Genomic DNA, 27,565 nt, shown 5'->3' on the forward strand with positions numbered 1-27,565 from the left:
TGTAGACCTCCCACAGTATCTTACCCACGAAGTTAACTAAATACAAGTTAAAAAGACACTGAGCAACAGTGAAAAAAGAAGAAAAAGAATCCTACTTTTGAGTTGTTTGGATGTTTCTTCTTTGTTTCAGAAGACATTTTCTTATGTTGCTGCAAATAATGCTGAATGCAGCTTGACTCCTCTGAAAATAACATTGAAGAAAGGAGCCAGATTTATCGGGACTAACAAGGAAGTTGTCCAAAAGACATTCATTAATATGGAGGCCTAAATCACAGCCAATAAGGCAAGTGCCCAGGCCATCAACAGACTAATATACATCTTTTGGCAGTCACCACTCCCCACAGGCTTGCCTGTCTGTTGCTGCCTACTGTATGGCTTGCACCGCAGAAACGATGTGATAATGCTAAAACCAATTTGGCACTTCCCACATGAGAGGATGAGTGTGTTTCCCCACCCTGGAAATGCAGCCTCCAGCTGTCTTGCCCTATGCCAGAGGTTTCTTAATACGCTGGAATTAGCTGACTAAGAGATGAAGCAAACTAAAGGAGCATTTGCTATCTGTTCAGGCCGCCTAAGCTTTCCATCAAATAAACTCTGGTCTGATTCTCAGCCCTCTGGGAACGGTTGCCCACAGCTAACATTTGCTACCCCAAATAACCCTGAGGTGACCTTCTCCATGCAAAGCTGCAGCCAAGAAAAACCCTATTTAACATAACAGTGCACAGCTTAGAACATCAACTTGAACCATCCTGACCTCTGAGCTGCTGGGGTCTGTACAAATTAATTTAACAATAGACAGTGTTGAAAGCGAGGAATGTTTCAAAGGAATACAAAAAAAAATCTCCCTCATCCATCTCTTCTCATTTAAGAAATAGTCAGGAGGCCTTCCTTAGAAAAATTAAAAGTGCTCCTTGTTGCAAAACAATGGGCTATATAAGGGAGGGGGAACACATTGGTTTCTTGCATCTTAGTGTAGCGAGATGAAATTTCCCATAAACGGGTGCCGGTTTTGGAAAATTTGCCTTTAGTTTCCACTGGGGAATTGGCTTTATTTCCTGGGATGCTTCAAAGATACCCTTGGGGTTTTGACTTTTTCATAGCTGCTGCTAGCACTTCTATTAAGCAAATACATGTCTCCCCTTCCAGCTGACTTTCAGTGGTTTGTACCTTGCCTCGTGTTCCATGGCTTTCATGCAACAACGACACTAGGTAAGGAAAAAAAAAAGCCCCTCTCCATATGGTAGTTGGAGCTTAAATCAGTTAATGATTGAAAGAGCCGATCAGAAAGGAGATATGTAGGAATATGAGATCTTCAGCCTCTGGGGCAAACAGGTTTATTACTTCTACTGAAGATGAAGCGGGATTGGGTGTTTTCCCCAGATGCACATTTATTCCTCTGGTCCTCCTTAGCAGGAGCCTTGACTCTAGTAGTCTCATTGTTTGTAAGTAAGCAGGAAGGATTATTACAGCAGGGGTGGTGAAGTTGGAGGCAATGAGCAATGTTAATGATAATTTTAACATTCATGTAGAATTGCTTGAAAGGTGTACGATGAGCACAGATGAAGAGATGGAGATTTCTTCCTGAAGCATCCAGTGGACTTCAATAATTACACCCGTGAAACCACCTATTTTTCTTTATTTAGACAGCATAATTCATTATGATCATAATTTCTTGTTTCCTAAACAAATGTTTTTCTCTTGCAATTGAGATATGCTGCCTCCAGCAACACACGCAGAAGGTACAGAGAGAGATTCCCCAGTGAGCAGCAGAGGGGCCTGCCCTCCCCTCCCAGACATTCCCAAAGCTGGGGACTGTGAGGTGTGAGAAGCCCCAGAGGCTGAGAGGGAGAGGACTGGATGTTTAGTGCAGGGGGAGATAAGGTAAATTGTTATTTCTCTGGACTTACTGCAGCTTTCCATGCACAGACTTCAAGATCCTGTGAGGTTGTAGGGGTCCTCTTGCAACTAATACAGTAATGACCTTGAATTCCCTTCCAGCTCAGCTGTACTGCTGGAGGACAAGGCTTTTCTTGTGAGCAAAAAACACTAAAGCAGCACAGAGATTTGCCTCCATAGCTCCAGTCTTCAAGAGATTTGAGTATCCTTTATGAGGCCCCGCTTGCAACAAGGGATTGTAGATAAGCTTCTGCAGTAGTTAATATGTAGTTTTTTGATTTATTCTCACTGGTGGCTTTCCTTTTGCTTGCAGTGTTGACAAATACACTGCTGTGTGCTGTTTTTTGTTTTACACAGATAATTTTTTCTGCATGAAAAAGGTAGTCATGTGCATGCTCATATGTGCACGCTAACCAAGACAAGTGTGCTTTTATGACCTTGTAAGTGTGTGTGTGTGGGGGAAAGTCATTCACTTTAATTTAAAAATAATTAATAATGCAACTCATTCCTTTCTGAGATTGTAAACTCAGTATCAGATTTAGGAGTCCAGACTAATGCTTCACACTGAGGCAGTCTGCTGCACCAAGCATATGAAATCACGACCTTTCACAGTTTCACACCTGAATTAAGATTAAACCCTTTCTATTTCTTATTAACTTCTGGTTATATAAGATACAACAAAACTTGGAAAAAATTGAGAAAAACATGAGATTTTATTATGGATTATGTTTAAATTGTGTTTGGACTTGTTACATGACTCAGTGGAAAATATTAGTGACTCTTCCTTTACAGCTTTGACTTCTGCAAGCTTGTCTGTTAAAAAGATTCTACAAGATGCTTCCTTTGTGGATCCTGTAAGAAATGTATATTCAGCAGGAGAAACATCTGACTGAGCAAAGACTCACTTACACAGTGGTTTGGAAGCCACGTGTTGAAAAGTGCTGGGGAAACACAGCAGGGAAAATGATAAAAAGGGATGAAAGAAGTTCAGACGGTCGAAGAATGCTGGTTTAAAAATGCAAACCATCTGAACGCTGACGAGTGGGCAGGTTGCAGTAACTTCAGGGCAGACCTAAGTTGCACAACAGCCATATACTGTAAGTCGACTCCCACAGGACATTGCCTGCAGTGATTCAAAATTGGGGGGGGGGGGGGGAGCGTCGAGGTGCTGCAGAGAGCAATCTTGCAGCAGCAGAGTGCGAGCAGGAAATGGGTCAGTCGGAGTAATAGCTTTTTTCCATGTGGTTTGTGTGCGCCAAGGCAAATGTGTGTGGAGCACAAGGTTATCGCACTTACAATTTTTTTTTTTTTTCAGTGTATTAGAAATGAATGTGTTTGCAATGAAATTTGGTCATCCAAGTGTGACATGAATCCTCTCTCTGTTTGGACACTGCCTTGAGTCCCAAAGTTAGCTTGCTTTTTTAATGTTCTAGGCTTTGTCTATATCATTAAAATAGGCTGAGTTTGGAATGTAATGCGGTGGCCTCACATTCCCAGAAGGTCAGCTGAAATGCTAGCCTGAAGTATCCCTGCTAATACCACCTGCGGTTTGTTCTCTCCTCTGCGTTGTGGTAGGCAATCTCCTCATTTGTGCTGAAACAACTGCATGTGTGACCACAGTGAAGTAGATAAAGGGGCTGACCCAGTTTAAAAAAAACCCAAACCAACAACACAACAAACCAAACCAAAAAAAAAACCCCTCTAGCATATATTTCCCCATGCTAACCACCAGCTGTATCAGTTTACTGGTCCAGTTTGTAATATGCCAGCCCCATACACAGGGGTGTTGGCAGCGGCAGAGTCTCACTGCAGGAATGAGGGACAGACTGGAGAATGCTTTACGCCAGTGTTATTGCTGGTTTCTTTTCAGTGTGAACAGACAGCCTTAGTTACAGCTTTGATCTAAACTTTGCACTCTGCTTTGATGTATTTTAGCAGCTTGCAGAAAGGTGATAGCGTATGGTGACTGGTTTTGGTCCCTCCTTACGGTCAGGTATAAGCAGGCAGGGTGTTATCAGAGGTGTGTAAGCTGTGTGTGCTGTTTGGATGCAGTGTGATGAGATGGTGACTCCTGAGGTGCAGGCTGTTAGTGAAATCCAAGCCTGCCCCAGTCCTGTTCCCTTTTTCTGAATGCAGCTGGCTGGTACAAGTGGCTCTTAAGTCTCACCGTTAAGCAGTCATTGAAACAAATGGGGTTAGAAAGAAAACTCCAGAAGAAGGGGCTTATTTTTAATCCAGATCAGGTAAGTGATCTGTCACTAAGTAGTACACTGAGTTACACTGCAGTGTAGAAACTGATACTAACGATGACTATGGTGCAGGGAGGTGAATGATAATGCTTATGATAGGGGAGGACCAGACTTTCTTCAGCCAGCTTTGCCACTGATGCCCACAGCACTTGATTAACAGAGTGAGTTTATGTAAGGGCATAGTGTGCATGATAGTCCAGCAATGTGTTAGAGTATTTTCCTTGGAACACAGCCCCCTTGGTCAGACCTTATTTCATTTTGCGCCATACATCCCTCCACTAATGCAAAAGCTGTCCAAAATCTCCAGGTATTAGTAGAGCACAAATTTCCAAGTTTAAGTCTGACATTCTGTACTCACCCCCTTTATGTAAATCTCTATCATTATCCTAAAGGCATGTATTTGGTTAGTAGTACCACCCTTCCCCATTTTTGGAAACTGTAAACCCTTCAGATGGAGCTCCTTCATGCCACCTCAGTGTGCATGCAGCATCCATAGCAGAGGTATAACAGTGGCTCTTATTCGGGTCTGATCCTGAATGACAAGTCACAGAATCACAGAATGGTTTGGGTTGGAAGGGACCTTAAAGATCACCTAGTTCCACCCCCCCTGCCATGGGCAGGGACACCTTCCACTAGACCAGGTTGCTCAAAGCCCCGTCCAACCTGGCCTGGAACACTGCCAGGGAGGGGGCAGCCACAGCTGCTCTGGGCAACCTGTGCCAGTGTCTCACCACCCTCACAGTAAAGAATTTCTCCCTTGTCTCTAACTTAAATCTACCTTCTTTCAGTTTAAAGCCATTAATTACCCTTGTCCTATCACTACAGTTCCTGGTAACGAGTCCCTCTCCACCTTTCCTGTCAGCCCCCTTTAAGTACTGGAAGGCGGTTATAATGTCTCCCTGGAGCTTTCCCTTCACGCTGAATAACCTCAACTCAGCCTGTCTTCATAAGAGAGGTGCTCCAGCCTCTGATCATTTTCACGACGCTCCTCTGGACCTACTCCAGCAGGCCCAGTGGTATAGCCCACTGTTGCTGTGCCAGTTCATACTTGCTGAGGAAAAGAAAAGGTTCCCCTCCGACCCACTGGTGTGATGCTCTCCCCTGCTACCACTTGATGAGATCCACAGAGCACCATCCTTTCCAGGCTGTGGGCACAGGAGGGCTGTCCAGCTGAGAGTTTGTGCTCCCTGTCTGGTCCCTTTGGGGACAGGCTTGCTCACATCCCACTGTGTAAGGACTTTCAGTGGCAAAAGACAGCTAATATTGTCCCTGCTGTGCATACAGATAGGCATGGGTTTTGCTTTTGCTGTCTTCATGCTATGCTCGTTATAGCAGAGGCAGGCGGGCACATGATCTCCCTGAAGGCAGGATCCAGTGTTACTGTAGAAACTGGCCACCAGCTTCTTTTGTAGCTAGCAGCTGTCACTGTGTGGTTACAGCCAAAGCATGTCACTCCTACAGTGTCTGCAGGCTCTGGAGTTTGTTTCTGCTTCTGAATCCTCAGTGCTGCAGCTTGGAGATTAATTCTGCACCTTTTTTATCAAAGCGTGTTAAGATATTTCTGAATTGTATCTATTTTTAGAACCATTCTTGATTAATATTTGATGTTCTTTCCAGGTTTCATTTTCCTTCACCAATACTTCAAGGCACAGAGGAGCTAGTAAAGGCATTGCCATGAAACCTAACTTGAAGCAATGGAAACAACTCATGCTGTTTGGGATCTTTGCATGGGGTCTGCTTTTTCTGGTGATATTCATCTATTTTACAGATAGCAACACTGCTGAACCAGTTCCGAGTTCCTTTTCTTACATTGAAACTAAGAGGCTTCTGCCCCTTCAGGGCAAACAGAGAGTCATCATGGGAGCCATTCATGATCCATCATTCTCTGAAACCATCGATGGGAACGAGGTCCTTCTTAATGAAGATCTCTTAGGTACATTTAAATCAGGGACTGGCAATATTAAGAAATGGACTGATTTGGAAGATGCCTTTAGAAATGAAGATGAGTTTTTTCCATCCCAGATAGGAAGAAAATCAAAAAGTGCTTTTTACCAAGTGAATGATGATTATTTATTTGCTGCTGGTCAGCATCGGTCACACAACCACCTTCCAGAGATAGCAAAATTCATCTCAGCCAATGAAGATAATCCGAAAGGAAATATTTTACAGAACAACTGGAGCCATCAGAGAAGAATGAGGAGAAGGAGCACAAAGCACAGGAGAAGCCAGATGCTTGATGAATCTGATGACTGGGATGGGCTATATTCCACAATGTCGAAATCCTTTCTTTATAAGCTTTGGAAAGGGGATGTCTCTTCCAAGATGCTAAACCCTCGACTACAGAAGGCGATGAAAGATTACTTGAGCACCAATAAGCATGGGGTGCGGTTCAAGGGGAAAAGAAACTCCAAGTTGACAGGAGACCAGCTATTCTGTGAGCTAAAAGAAAGGGTGAATGTGAAAACAATAGATGGCAAGGAGGCTCCCTTCTCCACTCTTGGATGGGAAAAGCACGTTCCCCAAATTCCACTGGGCAAATTGTATACACATGGCTTTGGGAGCTGTGCTGTAGTTATGTCTGCTGGTGCTATACTGAACTCCTCTCTAGGGGATGAAATAGGTGGGTGAAATGCATCTGTTCATGTGCATATATATGTACATGTGTGTGTTCATGTTTGTCTTGCAAAAGATTTATTCTTCTCAAGCATAGGTCTGGTTGTTATCACCAGCGTTACATGAATGTGAGCTTATGGAGTTTAGTGAAGCTGTGCCTTTTCAGGACAATATAACTGAAAAGAAAATCTGGCCTGAAGTCATAGTTTGATTTAAAGAAAGCAATGATGCCTTCTTATGTAGCTTGTAGTGTAGAGGAGGACTGGTTTCATCAGGTCTGCCATATTTGACATTTTGCTGCAACATGTCTTTATTTCTTCAGCAGATTAGAGCCATGTGCAAGTTTTATTCTGCAAAAATGTGTTGTACCTGTTTGTATTTTGTGTTGGCTCATAGAGAAACTGCTTGTTGTATTGCTATCCCAGACTGAACTTTGTCTCCATGCCAAGAAACAGTAGAGCATCCTCTTCATCTCTTTCATGTTCAGAGTTCACAGACATACAGAATTCAGACCCTTTAACAGCTTCATGTGCTGAGGTCAAGTCCCCTGACCTATATCTCTACCCACTGTTTTTCCATTGCTGTACAGAGTCAGTGAGGTTACAGGTGTGCTGAGATGTCAAGGTCACCCACAGTTCCCCACTTCAAGGTGGGAGTTTTGTGGTAGCTATTCAGAAATGGATTATGAAACCATAAAACTAATGTAGATCAGGTTTAATTGTTTTTCAAAAAATGAGTGCTACTACTCATGTTAATGTCTTAATAGTTCTTCGTTTTAGTAGTACATGTGCAATATGCTAAGAGCACTGAAAGAAGGATTAACTGTGTATCTCAAACTTGCTTCTGGAGCAAAAAGAGTTATCTCCATTAGCTCTCTAAAACCCTTTTGATGTTCAACTCATTAATCCTCCCGACTTCTAGCACTTCACATCCCAATACTTGCTTCATGGCACTGTATCATCTCTTTGACATGGATGGGTTTCCTTTAAATCTGAGATATATTAGAGCCGCTATCATTATCAAACTATTCTAATAGTCTTCCAGCACAGCTCAGGTGCCTGGCCAGCCTGCAGTTAAATCACACCAGGGTTACCCCTGATTTCACAAGAAGCCCCATTGATTTAGAAATCTTTGGAGTGCAAAAGGTTAAAAAGTACCTCCCTTCTCCAATGAGTTATCCTTGACAGAAGCAAAACCTTCTGTCAGTGTTCCCCAGTACACCCAGTTTACACCAGTATGGATTAGTCCTGTACTGGAGAATCCAGAGCACATTTTGACATATTTATATAATTATGTATTACAGCATGCATCATGACATATTTGCACACTCAGGTGCAGCCCAGGTGTGGACTTTGGTACCTGACATCGTACCTGAGGCCTGTATGCTCCTGTGTGTACCCATTTGCTCAGACACACAGGGCACAAAAAATATATGCTATTCTCTGAGGAAGAGCTTTTGAATTACTTGGGAAATTGTCATCTGATGCCACCTAAGGAGAGGAGATGCTGTTTGGTAAGGCCTATGCAGAAGTTTCAGGTCTCCTTCTACCTGTACAGGAAAGTGTGTGGGGCAGTAGAAGTCGCAGAAGTTTTTTTTCTAAGTGTCTGCCAGGCCATGGGCAGGTACTTGCGACCGATCAGAGAATTTGGTCCAGAATTTGGGGGGGTGGTGGTGGTGGTGGTGCTTACAGCCATCCTAGAAGAGCCTGGTGCAAACCTATGGGTCTTAGAGGTCAGTGCGGCTCCTGGGAAGTGGTAACGTACTGCAGACATCGTGCCAGTGTTTCCCCACTTAAAAAGGAAAAAAGAAGCTCCGGCATCTGTTTGTATTATTAATTATTCCCATGGGGAAGAAGTTATGCCCCTGCAAAGCCCAGGTAGTTTGTGTTACAGCTGAGCTCTTGGCCATGCCTTTCTACCTCCCTTGTAGTCCCTGAAAAGAAGCGTTTGACCAGGAAGAGAAGGATCAGCCTGTACAAGATGCTCTTTTCCCATGTGCATGCACAGCTGTAAGAGAAGACTGTCATCTCCCAGAGCTGACACCAGGTCTACCAGCTCTTGATTGAAAATACAAGCAAACCTGCCAGGTTGGAGGCACAGTGCTCTGTGTGGCTTTGTGGAGTCAGTCTGGCACTCGTGCTCAGCACCTCAGTGCCCACGGAGGCACAGCAAAGTCAGCATCACTGGGGAGTGGGGAGAAACACCCCATGCATGAGTTCTGGGTTTTGGGCCATGGGCTGTACAGCCTTGGTTGATGAAGTTGCTGCAGGGAAAAGGCTTTTACTATTTATCCTCCCGAAAGAAAAAAAGGCGTGAAGAAAGCAGCAGTGGAGGACTTTCTCTTCATAGGCCTTGAGCTCCCTCTTCCGTGGTCCTATTAGAAATGCAGGCAGAAATGTTAATTTGTGTTCTGCCTTTTGCCCTCCTCCCCCTCATCCTTCCGATTGTTTTTGAATGAAACTAGATGTGGAAATACTGTGCAAGTACAGCAAAACACTCCCATTGCGATCATAGGTAACCCAATTATTTTGTCATCATTAGGAAGTAAGAGGGATCTGTGACCAAACCCTAAACTTTTTCTATCTTTAAAATGTTTATTTCCAAATACTTAATAAGGTGAAAATCAGTTGGCTTAAAACCAGCTATTATCAGTGTTAAGATGCATCCTTATCACATATTTTATGTTGAAGAAAAGGATTTTTGTCTTGATATGAAGAACCAGCATGGGTAACGTTGGAAATGCAGCACACAGTCTCTCATTTAAGATACTAACCATACAATTGCTATTTCCCAACCCAATTCCCAGTTCTCAGTCAACAGATTGTCAAGAAGTCGTCAATTGCAAGTCCAAATTTATGTTCTCAAATTCATAAGCACGTTCCAAGTATAAAGGACCTTTATTTTTCTTTTCCTTCTCCAAAAATGTGGAGTACCTGCAGCTTCTGTTGACTTCATGTCGTCTAGCTCCTACACAATCAGGAGACTTATCTTTAGGCAGATAAAGGCTAAGTATTGAGGCTAGGGTTGTTCCTGCATAGGGACATAGTAAAAGCCTCCACTTCTTAGCTTCTGAGGAGTTGGGCTTGGTGGACATTTGGTAAAAATCCATCTTTTCAGATACAGCATGTTAAAGCAAGTGAGTATGTCTGAGATTGGACTGCTGGCTTCAAGTCTGGAGTACAAGAAGTGTGGACTAAAGTCGTAAAAGGACAGAAGATCCCAATTTGATGGGATCAGGCTTGAACTCCATTGCAGCATGTTGGTTGTCTTTGGAAATTTACAGTGACTAGAGGTAAACAGCTGTATAAGCTACCTGTGGGTTAAGGCATTACACACTCGTTTCGGTCTGAATCATATTCTCTGCTCCCATCAAAAAAGGGATAAAAGTAGACCAAACAGGGGGCTATTGACAGAGACAGTGTGTTTCTGGACAATGGATATAATGTCTTACTCTTCCTCACACCTTTTGGGCTTTGAGATCCCCTTAGAAGAACCACTGGGAGGGTGATTATCTTTTATCCAGAGAAGGTTTGCACATAGTGTCTACCCTTGACCCATACTTGACCTATAGCTGCTTTCTATTCTGCATGACTCTGAGGTCAACAACTTGTGGGAAGACTTTGACAGCTCAGCTCTGTTAAATCTTTGCTACCAAGGGATCATCAGGTTTCTGTGTGTGAGCAGGTCTGTGGGCTGACTTCCCTACAGAGACTCTTTGACTTGTAATGACCGTGAGAATAAGTACATGGTATGATTAATAGGTTTGGGGTAGTCTGAGATTTTCAGGTATTATAAAATACTCTGAAGTACAAGCTTATAGTTAAGTGTTGTTATTCATTCAAATGTGCAATTAGATGTACTTGCAATTAACATGTTTTTGCATGAAGTATTTATTTGTAAATTTTGCAACAGAAATAGTGAGCAGTTGCGTATATTGGAAGTACTAATAACCTTCCCACACTAAGTTTATCCAGTTAAGAGAACTATTTAAGTATGGCAAGCTAAATTAATAGACAATTCTGAACTTCTTTTCCAGTGGATTTTAGTAATGTTAATAACATATGGCAGATAAAAGAGGATTTTTGTTTGCACAAAGTAGAATGTCTATCATCCTTAGAATATCAAGATTAGGAGAAATGTGTAAGTTTTTTGTTTAGTTTAGATGATTTATTTTATTTTACTGCTCTATATTTCCTAAGAAAAACAACTTACCCGCTCATTTATGCTCCTAGATTCTCATGATGCTGTTCTACGATTTAATTCTGCTCCAACACGTGGCTATGAAAAAGATGTTGGAAATAAAACAACGATGCGGATCATTAACTCTCAGGCAAGATCTTCCTTTTGTGAATTCAAGTCAATGTCACTTGTCTACAATATGACATTAAATTGGTAACTTCTGAGAAAATGTTGAGTAATCTGGAAAGCAGCTCGTGATTTAACAGTCATGATGTAGAGCAGGCAAAAGTTCTCCCTTACAGGGATGTTCGCACTGCTGTCAGTGTAGAGTGATTGCAATAGCTGATATCCTTGTTTCAAAGAATTGGTTTGTAAAGTTTCTCATTTGTCCTACATTTGTAAAGACTCTGCAAGATGCCAGAGCCGTTAGTACAGAAGATCGTCACCGTGCTGCCTCCAGGGTCTTCACAAAGCCCAGGCTCTGGGAATCCCAAAGCTCTTTTCTTGTATTCTCCAGTTTCCCAATTATTTCTTTGCTGGAAGGTGAAATAAATGGGAACTGAGTTGTCTTAATAAGTAACTTTAGGCAAGTCATCATTCTTTGAAAATTTGGAACAAACTAGTAAAAACTTTAATGTACCCTGGGTATTACATGTAAGATGAGTTTGTTCATCTGAATGGAAACAGAAAATGGGATTTTCTGCATATGGGTGCCAACAAATAATTGTTCTTTGAGCTACAGTGACACCTTATGGTTGCAAGTAGGTTTTCAATTTTGAAAAAACTATTGCCTGAACTCTGGTCTTGGGCAAACCAAGCCTGTTTCCTCTTTATGAAATGCAGCCAAAAAGCAGTAACAGAATTACTGTGAAATTTTATGACATAGTGAGATGGTGTATTTACTTAGTTAACATCAGCAGTATGGCTGGCCATGTAGCATGTTCTATACATACTGATTCTTGCTGAATGAGAGCAAAATTTTCATTTACTGCAATTCTTAATGCATTTGGTTTTTTCTACTTCTTCTTTGAGAGACTGTCCATGCAAAGTCCATTCTTGGTGGGTATGCTCTTCGTGTATATAAGTCCATATTCTTTGACACAACAGAGAGGACAGTTCACTGTCATTCACTTCACACTTGTTTTGTAGCTCTTTGTGAGGCTGCAGGACAGACTAGATCTTTGAAGTGATCTGTGTTAAATATGTCCCCTTTCTTTTGCTTGGAGGAAGAAAGCAGAAATACCTTACTCTGGCTTTAGTGCTGAAGCCAGTGTATCAGAGAACATTGATCTTCATGTAATTTCTTTTACTTTTTGGTTTTTGTCGGATCTTTTTTCCCTTTTCTTTGATGGTTCTCTGTTTTACTGTTAGCCAAAATGTCCTGGTGCTGACCATGCCTGAATTCCTGTGCCAGGCAAGGAGAAGGGTTTAGAAACTTTATTTAGTTGGCTAGTCTCAGTAGGCTCCCTATAGGAGAAGAGAGAAATGCCTCTTGGGAGTGATCTGAGCTTTGTTAGCTCCCCAGCGAATTCAGAGAGACTAAACAGCTAAATTAGCTGCTCTCCATTGCTCGTAGCAGGCTGGGTTCCTCCTGGCTGCCAGAGCTGCTGCGGTATGCTCCCACTGGGGTGGTAATGGAGGGTCCCATGGTCTTCTCTGCTGTGTTGTTGCTTGCTCTCCACAAGGCCTCTCAAGAAAACACAGGGCATGGCTGAAGTTCAGGCCAGGTCAACTCACAAGTATTCATTCCCACCACTTTTCTGCTTCTTCAGAGAGGTCAGAAGCCACCCATGATTCTCTGGCCACTTGCTGAGAAACTGGCCTTTTCCTCTTTGGGAGTGAAGTCTGCACAGGCCACTTGATAAAAGCTGCTTTCCCTACCAGTACTGAAGATGGTTTGCCCATACAGGTTTACTGACCCTCCTTCCCTTCTTGCTGTTGGAAATTCCTGCATTCAGTTGATTAAAAGCCCGCTGTGGCTCTCTTCTTCCCTCATGTTCTCCACTGGGAAAGCCTGAAGGATGTGAAGGAAGCCAGTTCAGCCACAACAGATACTGTTAGTCAAGAAGAAATTCATCTCATACATATGAATGCATGCTCAATAAGAGTGAAATTTGTGTGGACAACACCTCCAAAGGAGTCCTGCTTACTGGAGGGCGAGTAAGAGCTCCTTTTTGTGATAACTGCAGAACTGAGCTTTTAAAAGCTTGACCTTTTGGTCTATTTACTCTGTACTCTCAAAAAAAAAAGAGTTTACATTCTCAGGCGAAAACTGCTCTGAGAAATGTAGTTGGGGGTACCGATGGCAGCACGACTAATTCTATTCTTGTTGTAGAATGCTGATGGAAAGTCATTAAGCTCAAAGTTTATGGTAGGAGGAATATTGCCATGGCAACTGTATTATTTTTCTGAAGAAAAATATGCATAATCAAATATGGCTCATTGGATCCTAAAGGGAAATGAAAATTAGTATGAATTTATTTGTCTGGAATGTTGATTAGTTTAACAGCTGGAGCCAAATTCACAGTGTTTCAACCAATGCTGAAATCATTCAACTCAATCCTGCCTGAGATTAGATGCACCAGGGATCAGAGAGATCTCGTTAGGCATGGAGGGTCCAGGAAGGAATGAGCCAGCAGGAGTGAAGAGTAAACTTCCAGTAGGGCGGGACGATCAGGCAGAGTACCAGAAGATGCGGGAGGGAGTTATATGAGAGCAGTAGATCAGAGCAGTATGACAGTTACTTCAAAAATAGCTCTATCATCTGCCTGTTCCTGGAATTACTTTTCTAGGTGTACCAGCTTTTACAGTCATGGTCTGACTTGCCTTTTTGGACTTACTTGAAATGAGACTGTCATGTTATTGAAATGAGAAAGCAACCAAAAAGGCTGAGAGCAGGGGGACAAGGAAAGACATCCTTGGGGGCTGTAGCCCTTCAAAGAAAGCTGCTCTGTGTCTAAGAAGAGGATCCTGCAGGCAGTCTGAAATACCATAGCTTTCATTTTCAAGTTCCAGAATACATAGTAATGTTGATATACAATTATGAAGCATCTCAAGTGGTCCCATCACATCCTTCACAGATGGAGAGTAATTCAGCATACTGCTACTTCAAACTGTCATGAGTGCTGTTTATGGCTCTTTTTTTTTTTTTTTTTTTTTAAAATTTTTTTTTTTTTTTTTTTTTTAACAAAACAAGATGCTTAAAATCGACCAGAATTAAAGCAGAACAAACAGCAGCATGGGGAGGACTGTTCATTTAAGAGAAGGATTTTGTAATTTTTCTGGATCCCACCTGCTTTTAATGCTGTGCAATTCTTTTAATCTGTGTTTGCAGATTCTCACCAATCCAAACCATCACTTTCTTGACAGCTCGTTGTACAAAGATGTTATTTTAGTAGCCTGGGATCCTGCCCCCTACTCTGCAAATCTGAACGTGGTAAGATGTCTGCTTGGACCTTTCTTCCCAATCAGTCTAAAAGCACTAGAGAAAATGTTTAGTACTGCAATCTCCTGATTCTCACTTGTCACAACGAGCCCTGAAGTTTGTCTTTATCTAAGGAGTGGGGATGCTATTTCTGCATGAACTGGTCAAAATTGGTTTATTGGTCAAAAGCTTTTTAGTAGCCAGCACTTGTACTGGAATGGACTGCTCTGAGATGCTAGGATAGATGGATGATGTTTTGTTGTTTGTTTGTTTCTTTGTTTTAAATCATGTTATTTTCACATAACAGTGAGTTTTCTGTGTGTTTGCCAAAGAGGAAATGTTGCTAGATTTCAGAAGGAGGTTTTATCAGGAAGGGTGAAGAACTGCATCCATTTTTTCCCACCTTCCCTTCTTCCTTCCCAGACAAAATGCAACACCCTAATGAAAATCTTTTAGCACCTTCCCCATTTCTCAAGCCTCCTCCCCACCAGTCTTCGTTTTGTGTCCACTCCCCCACAGCCATCTGTGCCCCACTGTCTGCCCCCTCACTGAGAGCAGCAGACGTCCATCTGGTTGTCACTGGGGGAGTCTCTGCCTTGGCTAGTGCTGCAACTCCAGTGGACCAGTTGATCTGATGGTTCTTGGCAGGGGGAGCTCAAAGCTGAGCAGGCTGCAAAGTAGAAAGTAAACCTTCATCTGCTGAACTCCCTTAGCAACAGATGCCAGAGGCTGCCTGCCTCCTACGCAGGCTGCCATCAGCCTGCTTCACGTGCTGCTGCTGCCTCTGTCCGGGACAGCAGCACTTTCAGAGGAAGGTTCACTGCCACGCCTGTATCTTGTGTCAGGGTTCTTTGAACCACTGGTTTAACATGGGCCTGTGAGGAGGAGATGGGGTTGGCTCATCCTGCTGCAGTGAGTTGCTTATTGGGAGTCTCTGTGTGAAGAAGGGAAGCAGAATAGCCCAGACTGAGGACTGACTTTCTAGGAGAAGCATCCACCAGTGCAGGCTGCTTTGCTTCTGCTCTGAAGAACCCAAATAAACGTAGTTCACGTTATTGTACGTGTAGTGTTTAAAACCCCTTTGATACTGTAAGATTAAAAAAATTCTTACTTTTTTCTTCCCAGTGGTATAAGAAGCCAGACTACAATCTGTTCACTCCCTATGTACAGCACCGCAGGAAGAATCCAAACCAGCCGTTTTACATTCTTCATCCAAAGTTTATATGGCAGCTCTGGGACATAATTCAGGAGAACACTAAAGAGAAGATACAGCCCAACCCTCCTTCTTCAGGCTTTATAGGTAGGTGTATCAAAAGTGCACCCAGCAGACATGTTAGATTCAAACAAATTTAAAAATTGTAAATGTGTACATTGCATGAGGATCAAGTCCTTACACATGTACTGTTTATTCTTGGTGCTCTATACAGAAACAATGACTAGCTAAAACACACAGTATGAGAACAAGAAAATAGTTGGGTGAACTTAATGTTTTGCTTTCCTGCCTTTCACATCCATAATATGCATACCGTCTTTATAAAACATACATATACCTATGAGAAATTTGTATTATTCTATATTAATTATCAGTTGAGGACATACTCAGTTCTGAAGTTCTTTGTTGGGGTCATAGAGCAGCCATGTGGCAGATCATACAGAGAGGATGAAATCACTGGCAGGCCAAACTGTATTCACAGAATTACAGAATCATCAAGGTTGGAAAAGATCTTGAAGATCATCCAGTCCAACCATTAACCTGACAGTTCCCAACTACACCAGATCCCTCAGAGCTATGTCGACCCGACTCTTGAACACCTCCAGGGATGGGGACTCCACCACATCCCTGGGCAGCCCATTCCAATGCCTCACAACCCGTTCTGTAAAGAAATGCTTCCTAATATCCAGTCTAAACCTTCCCTGGCACAACTTGAGGCCATTCCCTCTTGTCCTATCACTTGTTACTTGGTTAAAGAGACTCATCCCCAGCTCTCTGCAACCTCCTTTCAGGCAGCTGTAGAGGGCGATGAGGTCTCCCCTCAGCCTCCTCTTCTCCAGACTAAACCCCCCCAGTTCCCTCAGCCGCTCCTCGTACAACCGGTGCTCCAGACCCTGCACCAGCTCCGTTGCCCTTCTCTGGACACGCTCGAGTCATTCAATGTCCTTTTTGTAGTGAGGGGCCCAAAACTGAACACAGGAATCGAGGGGCGGCCTCACCAGTGCCGAGTACAGGGGTCAGATCCCTTCCCTGTCCCTGCTGGCCACGCTATTGCTGACACAAGCCAGGATGCCATTGGCCTTCTTGGTCCCCTGGGCACACTGCTGGCTCCTGTTCAGCCGGCTGTCAATCAACACACACACACACCCCACCCCACCTCCGGTCCCTCTCTGACTGGCAGCTCTCCAACCACTCCCACCCAACTATTCCCTACACAGGTCAAGGAGTGGGATTTGCCATGTCCTGTCACGGCTTCCAGTGCTCAGTCTGAAAGTGTCCTCTTCTTCTTAGACACTTCAAGGAATAGAGTTTCACCATATTTTTTGGCCCTTCCTTAGTATTCCTTGGGGGATAATTTGGCAGTGTGCCCACAGTTCATATAGCATAACAACTTACCTGATACTTAGCAGATCCACATTGTGAATGTTCAAAGGATGCAGGTAGTCAGGGTAGCAAGGCTGGGTCAGGGTATTCCTGTCTTCTGTTTCTAGAGACACAGAGGTCAACAGAGCTCCAAATATCATCTTCAGCTTTGGAAACGCCATACATTTTCCTCCTTGACGTTGTGATATTGGTCTATGTATTTGCTGCAGTCAAAAAATTCTCTTTTTATTCTTTCTATCTGAATCCAAAAGCAAAGATACCTGAGACTGCATCCAACATGGGAAAACCAGTTCTGAGCACTTATCTTGGGCTCTGTATACAGTATGGGCATCCCAGCACATTGTGGAGCCCACCGAAGGCCTTAGGGAGGGTTCTGAAGCTCCCAGAGGTATGTCATAAAGGTGTCTGGGAGATGCCCATCTATGACCTGAATGGATTGTACTTACCTAGAGCATGAGTGGAAAGAAGAGGAGGCCTTGTGTGTTGGAGGAGTATGGCTTGGCAGTTGGTTACTTCTTGAAGTGAGATTTTTGGAACTTGCTAGTAAAAATTCATAAGGACAAGACTGCTCGTGTGGAATGATCTCACCAGCTGCATTCACATTTTGTAAAAGCATTTCTTGGAGTAATGAAGTTGTTGATAAAAATAGGTTAACAGCTGCTGATCTTAAGAACAGTGAAGAGGATCATTGTGCTGTCAATCTGTACTTGCACCATATATAAGAAACACTTCAAAAGCTTTCTTTGAAGAAATGGCGTTAATTTTACTATAAGAATAGAACAGTAATCTTCACCCCCAAATCTAAATGTTCCTGATAAAAAATACCCTTCAAGCAGAGAAAAGCTTTGAAAATATCAATCATTAAACAAGCAAAACCATTAACAAAAGCTGTACAGATAAATACACTCTGTGTGTACAGATGCAAATTTGCCACCTTCTCCTCTACTGCAGATTTTATTTATATTGTTCTTTTTCCAAAGTATATGCTTAGACATTTTGGTAATGCTATTATTAGCTTTAAGAGAACAAGGCAGTAAGACAAGCTTATTTGGAGTCATATCCACTTCATTTGATAACTAACTACAATTCTGAGAGATGCACTTTAAATGTTTTATTAGGGAGAGGCTTCCTATTTTAGTAACCTTATTGACTAGATGTCTATGCGTTGCACATGTAACGTAATATAAATTGAGAGATAGCATAAAAATGGCAACTGCACGTTGTCAAAGGTGGACGTAAACGGCAAAATAAAGCAGAAAAAATACAACACAGCCTGGCAGAAATCTGAAAAGTCATGCTGGTCTTCGGATCAGGTATCTCTCAACAACTCATGCAGCAAATAATCTAGTTGGAACTGAAGCTGGCAAACAAAACTAAGTGCACCTGTATGAAAGAAGTATCCTGATTCTTGAACTTCTACCTGATTCTTATAAAATCTATAAAATAATTTCCTATAAAAATAATAGAAATAATGGGTAAATGACGGCCATCATGAAATATGAGTGTCTTAATTTCAATAATGTATGGGGAAATAGTTTATTAAACAGCCGCACTGCTAATACCATTATGCTCAAAACAGCTATATGAAGGAAGATAGGCTGTTGTTAAATAGAGTCTGAATTTGCACAGGCAGAAGGACCTGTAACCCTGAATCTAAGCTATTTATAGCATGGACCATAGTGATTCTAATCACTTCATTATAATAACTTATTGTAAGTCTCTGTGCAATGCTCTGCAATTAGAACAAATACAGACTGCTCAAGGATCTGGTTTGTCCATATATACACCAGCAGAAAGTCAGGCAGTCCTCTGTGAGCTGCAGTTACTTTACAGAGCAAGAGCAACAGTTCCTCACATCGCTGTTGCTGCCAGTAAGATGGAAAAGGTAAAAACCGGTTCTGGATCAAGTGAAATACTTTTGTTTCAAGCTTTTCAACTCTTTAGCCCCAGTTTACAAAATTGGACAAACATATAAATTAAAACATGGAAACATCAAACTATTTCCTTCCAGGAATGTCAGGAATGTTTCAGGGTGGACTTAGACCTCTTTCTTCAGTAGTTACATTTTTCACCTGATGATTGTATCTGTTTCTGCTGGGTAGCGCTATTTATAAGAAACTGAGTCTTCCTAAAGGGAAGATACTTGGTGGAGTGTGTTTCCACAGTGTTCTGCAGCAGTGAGCCACTATCCTTCAGCAGTGATTGATCTCAGGGGAATCTTTTAGCATAGTTAATAGCTGTATTAAAGTCCTTAAGTCACAATATTATTAAGTCTCTTGGAAAAGGGGCCCATGGGTCATTTGTGGGGAAGAGGTAGTCTTGCATGCTGTGACTTCAGGGGAATGAGAGAGTGAGAAGAGGTAGGATCTTTTTTTCCCTGGTTTCTTTGCGTGGGAGCTAGGGAGAAGAACGTTTTTGGTGCTTCCTTTGGCATATGGGATGCCCTATCTCAGCATAACTCCCTCCTGGAGCCACTGGTTCCCCAAAACCCTACGTACATTAGCTCTGCTCCCTGCGCCGGCATGTTGCTGAGGAGAGGCACTAGTGCTGCAATAGCCGGTGGTTGGGGTGAGGGAAGTGCGGCGCGTATCCCAGCTGTAGAGGAAGGGAGAGGAGAGGATGGGGAGAGAACTGTGGCACAGAGCAGGATGGGTTATGACCTACAGTTTATGTCCAAAATAAGGCACAAGTCTAGAATGCTGCAGTAATACAGCATTTTGTGTACATTGACTTACTGGTTTAAGCCTTTTAAAATCTGTCACTGCTTCCAGCTCCTTCTGAAATGGTAACATACAACACATAGACACTACAGAGGTCTAAAACCAGGTGACGTGAATACTGCCCAACACAGATAAAGATCTTCCTTCAAGAACAGAGTTTCTCTGCTCCTCTCCATCAGGTTCTAACCTGGAGATATTCTGTGTTTGGTTTTCTTCTAAAGAGCATGTCAGCTTATGGCAGCCCATCAGTCACTAGTGCCGGGCTGCATCTTAACAATGCTACATGCAGACCCATGTCTGACTGTGTGGTCTTTTCCACTAATTTTGTTACTGCTTTAATATTGTTTTCTACCTAACCTAGTGATGGATATAAATTCGGGACATCATTGAAAGTAGGCTAAACTCATTACTTGTCAGATTGCACCCCGTTTCTAGGTGTTACTTCTGAGGGTGTAGCATGTCTAGGAAGGATTAACCTGGCACAGACAAGTTGCCCTTTAGTGGGCTATTTTCCAGCTCAAAGGCTATGAACAATGACCAAGAAAACACAGAGTCCGTTTTTTTTGTGGGGAAAGGTTCACCAGGGTAAAACAAACTTTTATTTTAATCTGGGAGTCCTTTTTCGGCTTGTTTTCTAAGACACCAATGTGGATTTTCCATGGCTTGTAACTTTGCTTTATGTGGCATATCATAGTTTAGCTAGTCACTCCTTATTATAAATTATTTACTCTTTGTCTTCCTACTCTAATTCTTAGATTACGGTAACAAAATGAGCTTTTGTGAACCCATTCTTGTGTATTTTTGCATTGTTTTTACAGCTGCCAACTTTGTGCTTTTAAAGAAAGTATTCTTACCATCTTGCATTAACATTAGGCAATGGCTATGGTGTTTTTTTGCAGTTAAATTTGTTGTCTCACATTTGCCTGGAAGATTCCTAAATGAGTATTGATATGTTTACACCTCATCTTGGAGTCTGATCTACTCCATTTTTCTCAGAAGAACTGTAAGTGTTCAACCACCAAATTTCAGATTTGGATTCCATTCAGATTTGGATTCCATTGTCAAATCCTAAATTGACACTGGAGAAAGACGTCACTGTTATTAGGAAAGGATTTGCCCTCTCTTTTGACAGCAGAAATGTGTTGCCTCTTCACTTCCCATTAATACATTTTTCACTGTGAAATATGAACTTGGTCTTCCTCCCCTCTTTCTGAACATACGAAAGCTCAGTTTTTAACTGAGGCTGATGATGTATAAAGTGGCAGTCTCTATTTTCACCATTCAACCCTAGGAAAACTAACTGTTACTATACCTCCTTGGTACCCTATGTAAATAACCTAGTTCTGACCTTACATATTTGCTATCTGAAGACCAAGACTGAAGCTGCTTCCATGAGTTTCTCAAGAGCAGCATTTTCTGTGCATTGGACAGGATGGTATATTATAACATCTAGATTATATACAGGCTTTTCTATGAAGATTTTGTTCCTCTCTGTTGTTTACTAACTGGATTTGCTGTGAATTTCTACTTACTGTAGTCAATCAGTACACTTTGCTCTTACCTCTTCAGAGGTGATTTTACTTGAAATTCACATTTATATAGGCAGCAGCTTTTGTCTTTTTAAAAAGACAGTTGAAAGCTCTGACTCTGGTATTACTCTTTTACTCCCAAATCAAAACATGGTCTGTGTAGACTTACATTTTAGTTTGTCTTTGTAGGCAGTAGTTTTTACTATCTGTCGTAGCTTTTAGCATAACATACAAACCACTGAACACAATAGCTAAACCCAGATTATTTTATTGTTGAGAGAAAGAAAGGCTTGTTTGAGCCTTTATGGTTGACATTACAGATTTAACAGTTATGCATCATTAATAGTTGATAACATTATTTTAATTTTCATTTGCATGCATCGAGACAATAGTACAAGCAAGACTATCATTACATTGCAACATTAGCAGACCATTGTATGACTAGGAACTTAAAAATGGCTTCAGAGAGCATGTTGAATAGAAGAATGCAGCTGATCTCCAGCTCTGCTTAGAAAAAATACGCTTGCATGAACCGAAAGAAACAATTTGACATATTAAGACTTGCCTTTATTACTGTTACTTACTCAGCTTTTTGCCAGCAGTTGAAGGAACAGAACAATGCTTACTCTTTCCAGTTCAGTTTTGTTTAAGCATTATCACACAAATAAATGCCTTCAAATACATAAGCTTTAAATTCTGATTCTAATAAAAAGCAATCTGAAATTTGAGCATCTCCTACTTCCTAAAATACAGAGGTAAAAGAGCAAACTCTCCTCTTACAGCTCCCCAAATCACATAAAAAAATGTTTGCTATTCTAGTGTATGACCCAAATTTGAATAATACATTTAAAATTATATATTACTGGTCAGCATTTTCCAGTCTATGCTCATATTACAGAATATATTACTGTGATTAATGTACGCCTTTTGCATTCAGCATTAAGTGATAAATATATCATTTTCTAGGTCTACTATATAATGCGGGTATCTATACATCAAAGGTGACAGGTATTGCACAATTTATTAAGTTTAGGCACAGGGCCATTTGATGACAATTAAATTCCTTAATAAATACTTGGTCTTCTTGTGGGTAGTATTTGTCATAGTTCATGAACTAAACACAAGTGAAAGAATCCTTTTTTTAGAAACGTAGTATTTTAAAAAGCCAGAGCTACTTTTATGTTCCAAAGAATAATTGAGGCACATTAGGCCCAGTTTCAGGGAGGGACAGATTGTCCTGTGGTACCTGAAATCCCATCAAGAGAGACTATAGAAATAGACTAACATAAAGAAAACGATGTGTTCTAAATGCTTTATGTTTATTTGTAATCGTTTCAAGTGCACATATTATCAAACATAAACTTACTGGTGTGTCTAGCTAAATTATATTCTGTAATTAAATTTGTGGTGTGTGTGAAGTAAAACACCATGAGTATAATAATCAGATTATGTGTATTTAAATGTTTTCAGCATCTCTTACGTTTTGTTAAAATGATGCTGAGTTCTTGCTGAATGTTTGAATTACACTTATTATTCTACATGCTTTCATACAGCATCTGTTGTATTCAGGTATATTAAGCTATATTTTATTTACTTGTAAACTAGAGAACATTCTTTTTTAATCAGTGTACTAACCACAAAGCCTAATTTTACTGTACAAAAGACGCATGTTGAAAATTCAAAACCTCTTGAGTCATTAAAATTGCCAAGAACAAATTGAAAAGCATTTTCTCCTTTTGATTAGAATCCATAGTGTGTGTTCATTTGTATAAACCATCCATGCAAGGAATTTAATCTTAATTTAATTCTGGTTTGCATGTTTTCAGTGCAGATTATAAAAGCTCAGGAATTTATTTGTGCCAGCTGGACTGAGTTTAAACTACACCCAACACATCCTGACACCACAGATATCTGCCAGATAGGGAAAAAAACCCAGCAACACATCTTTTTGAGGAATTTTAAATATTAATATAAAATATTTTGAAATACATAATACTTTTTTAGCATCTAACATTGTATTGTTGTAACAAACTTGCAAATTGACAGCTTCTCTGACAGCTACATCATTTCTTTGGAACTATATTTTAAAATATTTTTAAAAGACTATTCTATGCTCACCATCTCTTTTTTTTCCCCCCCCCCCCCAATACAGCACTCAGGAACATTGTCATTCAACTATAAAATATTCATAAAGCACACCTTTGAATGCTCTACTACAAAACATTTTTTCTCCACACAGGCAGAGTTCTTCTGCATTTTTCCATTTTCACAATTGTAATCCAAATGGGACTTCTGAAAATCCATCAAGAGTATTAGCATAGATTAGAATGGCCTGTAGAGAAGTATCTTCAGTTGTGACTGTGAGTGTATGGTTGCGCCAAGTTTGCCAAAGTTAAAATCATACCAGATACCCTGACTTTTTCCTTACTGTGAAAATTAGATTGGATATTTAAGATCTAAAAGTTCTAAAGCTTAAACTTCAGACCTGGAAGAGATCTAGAAGTCATTTTCCTGCGTGCTTTCTGGTTTCACAGTCATGCTTCCAATATTATTTTTGAACGCTTCAGTAACCTGAAAAGATTCAGCAGCTCCATTTCCATCCTTGGAATATTCAGTACTGGGCTATACAGAAGCCATCTAATCTACCTTCAGGGTTGTCTCTGCGCTGTGAGGGGACTCTGACCTGCCCGCATAGTTCCCTCTAGACCCCTCTAGATTTGATGGCAACATCATTGCTTAGACTGGCAGTGTTTCTGGTGGTTTGTACCAGAGTTTAACAGATCGTTGACCAAATGCCCTAAGCAGGATAGCAATACTGCTACTACTATATTAATCCAATTAATCTAGTTTTTACTGAGTTTTGTTAGGGCCTGCTGATGAAAAGCAGACTTTGTGTTGTGCCCCACAGACTTCTTTCAGCATTCAAAGGAGTACTTAACCTTTTTTAATGTTTGGATGCTCTAGATAGCCTATAGGCTTTCCTTTTCAGGTTTTACTTTTTCTTAAGTTGTGCATGTCCTCTGGTCTTCTCTAAATACTTTGTAATTCTCTGCTTCCACTCCTATTCCTGTACCTTAATCCTTTTGAGCGTAAAAAAAAGCCACCTCCTCTCAGCGTAATCCTTGCACATAAAATTGACTTCTGTTTATGGTCCGTGGCTAGGTCAGTCATGCCACCTAGCTTTAGATGTCTCCAGTGCAGTTCTGTATTTGTGTTAGCCTCAGCCTTATTAACCAGGCACCTCTTAAATATGGCTATGAGACCTGTGATCCCCTCTACATGTGAAATTTTTATCCTGTACTGCAAGCTCAGGTAAACCCATTCAGTACAGGTACCTGTGCTGCCACTCAGGCTTCCCATACAATCAGCAGAAACAAATGAGAACTTCTGGGGCATGACTTGTATGATCCATTTTAAAATGTCTGCTCTGGGATGAGTAGACATGCACTGCTTCCTAAAAGTGCACACTGTATTCTGCTGACAGCAAAGGAGCCTGTGATACCTATCTCAGCTGTGAGAAGCTGCACCAGTGGGCACACTCGATCAGATGAATCACACCTTGTTTTCATTTCTTCTCACTATGCTTCTGAAAAAGCCAATTACATTATTTTTCACAAAGCACCAAAAGATTCTGACCTAGGACAGTGGAGGAGAAGGTGCTTGATAGCAAGAGCCGAACTCTTATTTTCAGTTTCTGCCTAATCACTGGAGAGGAACAAGACTTACAGGGAACAACTCATCCATCCTGAAGTAGATGTCTAGAATAAGTCAGATGAATTGTGCCTTAGAAATGCCTGTCTCCTGTGTTGTCTATGAAGAGTGCTTTAGACCAGCTAGGTCAGAAATGGATGTGAACATCTCAACAAGATTAATTCTGACCAGACTGTAAAGTGTTGGGACAGTGATGGTCACACAGTGATCATTAACATCTCCTTAGGTCACGTGTATGCCAGGCTGTGCTGCTTTACATGGAGTAATTGTGCATTGGCTGAAAACTAACTTAAGGACTGTGAGAAAAGACAAATATTGAAATGTAGCATATGGAAATTCTTCACCCTACAGGCTATCAAACAATTTGGTTCACACAGATGCTGATGATCACAGAGGAGTTCTGAGATATGAATCAAACTTGCAGATGATACTGATTCAAGCAGTGATGTGAAAAGTACCCAAACAAAAGAACTAAGTGGATAGGCATGAACTAAGTAGATAGACATGTACTCTGGGGGCAATATAGGGAAGGGAAGTAAACTTGGAAACTACAGCTTAAAAGTATGAAGTGAAGAGATTCAGCCACAGAAGAGAAACCTAGGAAGCGGTAATACAGAAAGAGATGTGTAAATGGCATAACAAATGGGAAGCGAGGTAGGACTTCGCAGAGCAGACTGGCAAGCAAAACATGTTAACAAAAGGAAGCTCAAGTCAGCAAGCAGTCAGGTGCATACCTCTTCTTTATCTTTGTGATTGCATCCACAGCGTAAAAGTTCAAACGTAATGTAAAAATATTTGGGGGATCATGTAAGTGCCAAAAAGCTATTAGTAATTTTAAAAAATATTATACAATCACTGAAGGTAACTGGGAGAGGAAAGCTGAGTTGTGAGGTAGATGAAAATATAGACAGCTTGGCAAACTTATACCCGCTGGATACAGATGTCAGTAATTCACTGCAGTGTTGTTAACCGCAAGCAAAGAGAGAAACTGAGTTAGAGTGGTACTGAAAAATATGGGCTGGAATGTGAGACCTGTAGCCCAGGGAGCTCTGTTGGCAGCTCTGTTTTAGAGACTTCAGGAAAACAAGCCAGACATGGCATTAGAAAGTAAAGAGAATAAAAACTGATTATATCCTAGTACATGGAATGGTATGAATGTCCTCATGGTTTAAACTGCTGCTGTTCTTTTAAAGACAGCTGATTCATGTTTTTTGTAAATTTAGATTTCTGTAACACAGTAATAGCTCTCCAACACTAGGGGTGTTCCCTGTGGAGGAGAGTTTTCACATCCTCTAAGGCATGGGATGGGACTTTACCCATTTATTCCCTATTTTAGTGAGGATTCTATTCATACAAAGAAAACAGCTTCTTTTAAAAATTTTTTTTTTTCATTTCTTCCCTTTCATCCTTAATATAGTGTGATCCCACCTTCTGTTTTTGAACAAAACAGCAGGATCAGATCATTCCAAGGGAGAATTTGGGGTCTGTGACAGCTCAGTGGAAGAACTCACCTCCTTGGGTTCATGTAGATCAAGTGCGCCATACTACATGCCCTGGGATCTCACCCATAGGTGGTTGAGATGGGAATGCTGATTGTTCCACACTGTTGGTCTCTTTGACTAGGTGTCTGTGGTGTTAGAGGTGCTAAAGGAGAAAAAAAGTCTGGTGCTGACCACCATTCTTCCCCAGAGTAGGGTTTGGGCATTTGAAATGTGCACCAGGTCTGGAAGTTTCGGGAGTGCTCCCATTTTCACCAGGACAGATAAGGCTATGTAGCCCAGGGACACCTCTGTATATGGTAATTTCTACTCATTGTCTTAGCTCATCTTTCAGTTTGTTGACCCTAGACTTCAACACAAAGATGTGCTGTAAATTAGCTGTAACCACTCAGAAACTAACCTGTCGAGTCACTGTCTTCACTCCCTCAAAACATCATTGTCCAGCATGAGCAAAAACTTGAGTGGACTGTCAGGAATTATGGTTATTCTTGAGAAATTTAATCTGAAATCCCAAGACATGGACGGAATGGAACAAGACAAGAAAGGCAAGGAGCTAAATTAGATACTCCAGCTTGCCTTTTAGATTGATTCTGGAGGACACTGATCCATATATCACTAAGAACTAAAACTCTACTACTTCTAAGTACTCCACTAACTAATTTACAGGAAAGTCGATGCTATTGCTTAGAAATTTGTCATTGAATCATACCTGGAGTGATGTGGCCATCTTTACTGTTAATTAAGGAAATTATAAGGCAGTCCCAATTTTTGTTCTTGACAGTTTTCCTATCCCACAAATGGCAACTTCCTTTATTAATCAAGCATACTCTGGTTAAGGCTTGTACTTTCCATCAGAGCCAATTTTCCTAAGATGTTGGTGGTACAGCCTTTAAAACTGGCTCCAGGCTTGGCTCTGGGTGCAGGGTAGAAGTCATTTTATTGTCTGTTTCTGGACGTGGTTTGTCATCGCACATGTTTCCACCATCCGTCCTCTGATTCAGCTGGATAACGCTTACCTTCGAGTGGCAGGTGGGCTCTCCATCAGTGGAGGAAGACGGTTGGCAGTGGAAAAGCTGACGAAAGCATTTGTAAAACTGAAACAACAAACAGACAATTCTAGAGAGTTGCTAGGCAGGCTACAATTCAGAG

General features: G+C 41.3%; 2 protein-coding genes across 5 annotated transcripts in view; one reads left to right on the plus strand and one right to left on the minus strand.

The window, feature by feature from the left end:
* The window catches only part of ST6GAL2 (ST6 beta-galactoside alpha-2,6-sialyltransferase 2), a 177,422-nt gene that overhangs the window by 145,863 nt on the left and 3,994 nt on the right, over positions 1-27,565 (plus strand). For all 3 annotated transcript variants that reach the window (XM_026850806.1, XM_026850814.1, XM_026850796.1), the window contains 4 exons: positions 5,763-6,765; positions 10,991-11,088; positions 14,272-14,373; positions 15,487-15,661. In XM_026850806.1, coding sequence (XP_026706607.1) covers positions 5,820-6,765; positions 10,991-11,088; positions 14,272-14,373; positions 15,487-15,661 — 1,321 coding nt within the window. In that variant the 5' untranslated portion in view covers positions 5,763-5,819. The remainder of the gene's footprint in view (positions 1-5,762; positions 6,766-10,990; positions 11,089-14,271; positions 14,374-15,486; positions 15,662-27,565) is intronic.
* Positions 21,459-27,565, minus strand: part of LOC113481298 (pinopsin-like) — a 95,356-nt gene continuing 89,249 nt past the window's right edge. For both annotated transcript variants that reach the window (XM_026850834.1, XM_026850827.1), the window contains one exon: positions 21,459-27,510. In XM_026850834.1, the coding sequence (XP_026706635.1) occupies positions 27,283-27,510 (228 nt within the window). In that variant the 3' untranslated portion in view covers positions 21,459-27,282. The remainder of the gene's footprint in view (positions 27,511-27,565) is intronic.

This window comes from Athene cunicularia (assembly GCF_003259725.1).
Source record: "Athene cunicularia isolate RWA chromosome 1 unlocalized genomic scaffold, athCun1 chr1_part1, whole genome shotgun sequence".
NCBI classification, from domain to species: domain Eukaryota; kingdom Metazoa; phylum Chordata; class Aves; order Strigiformes; family Strigidae; genus Athene; species Athene cunicularia.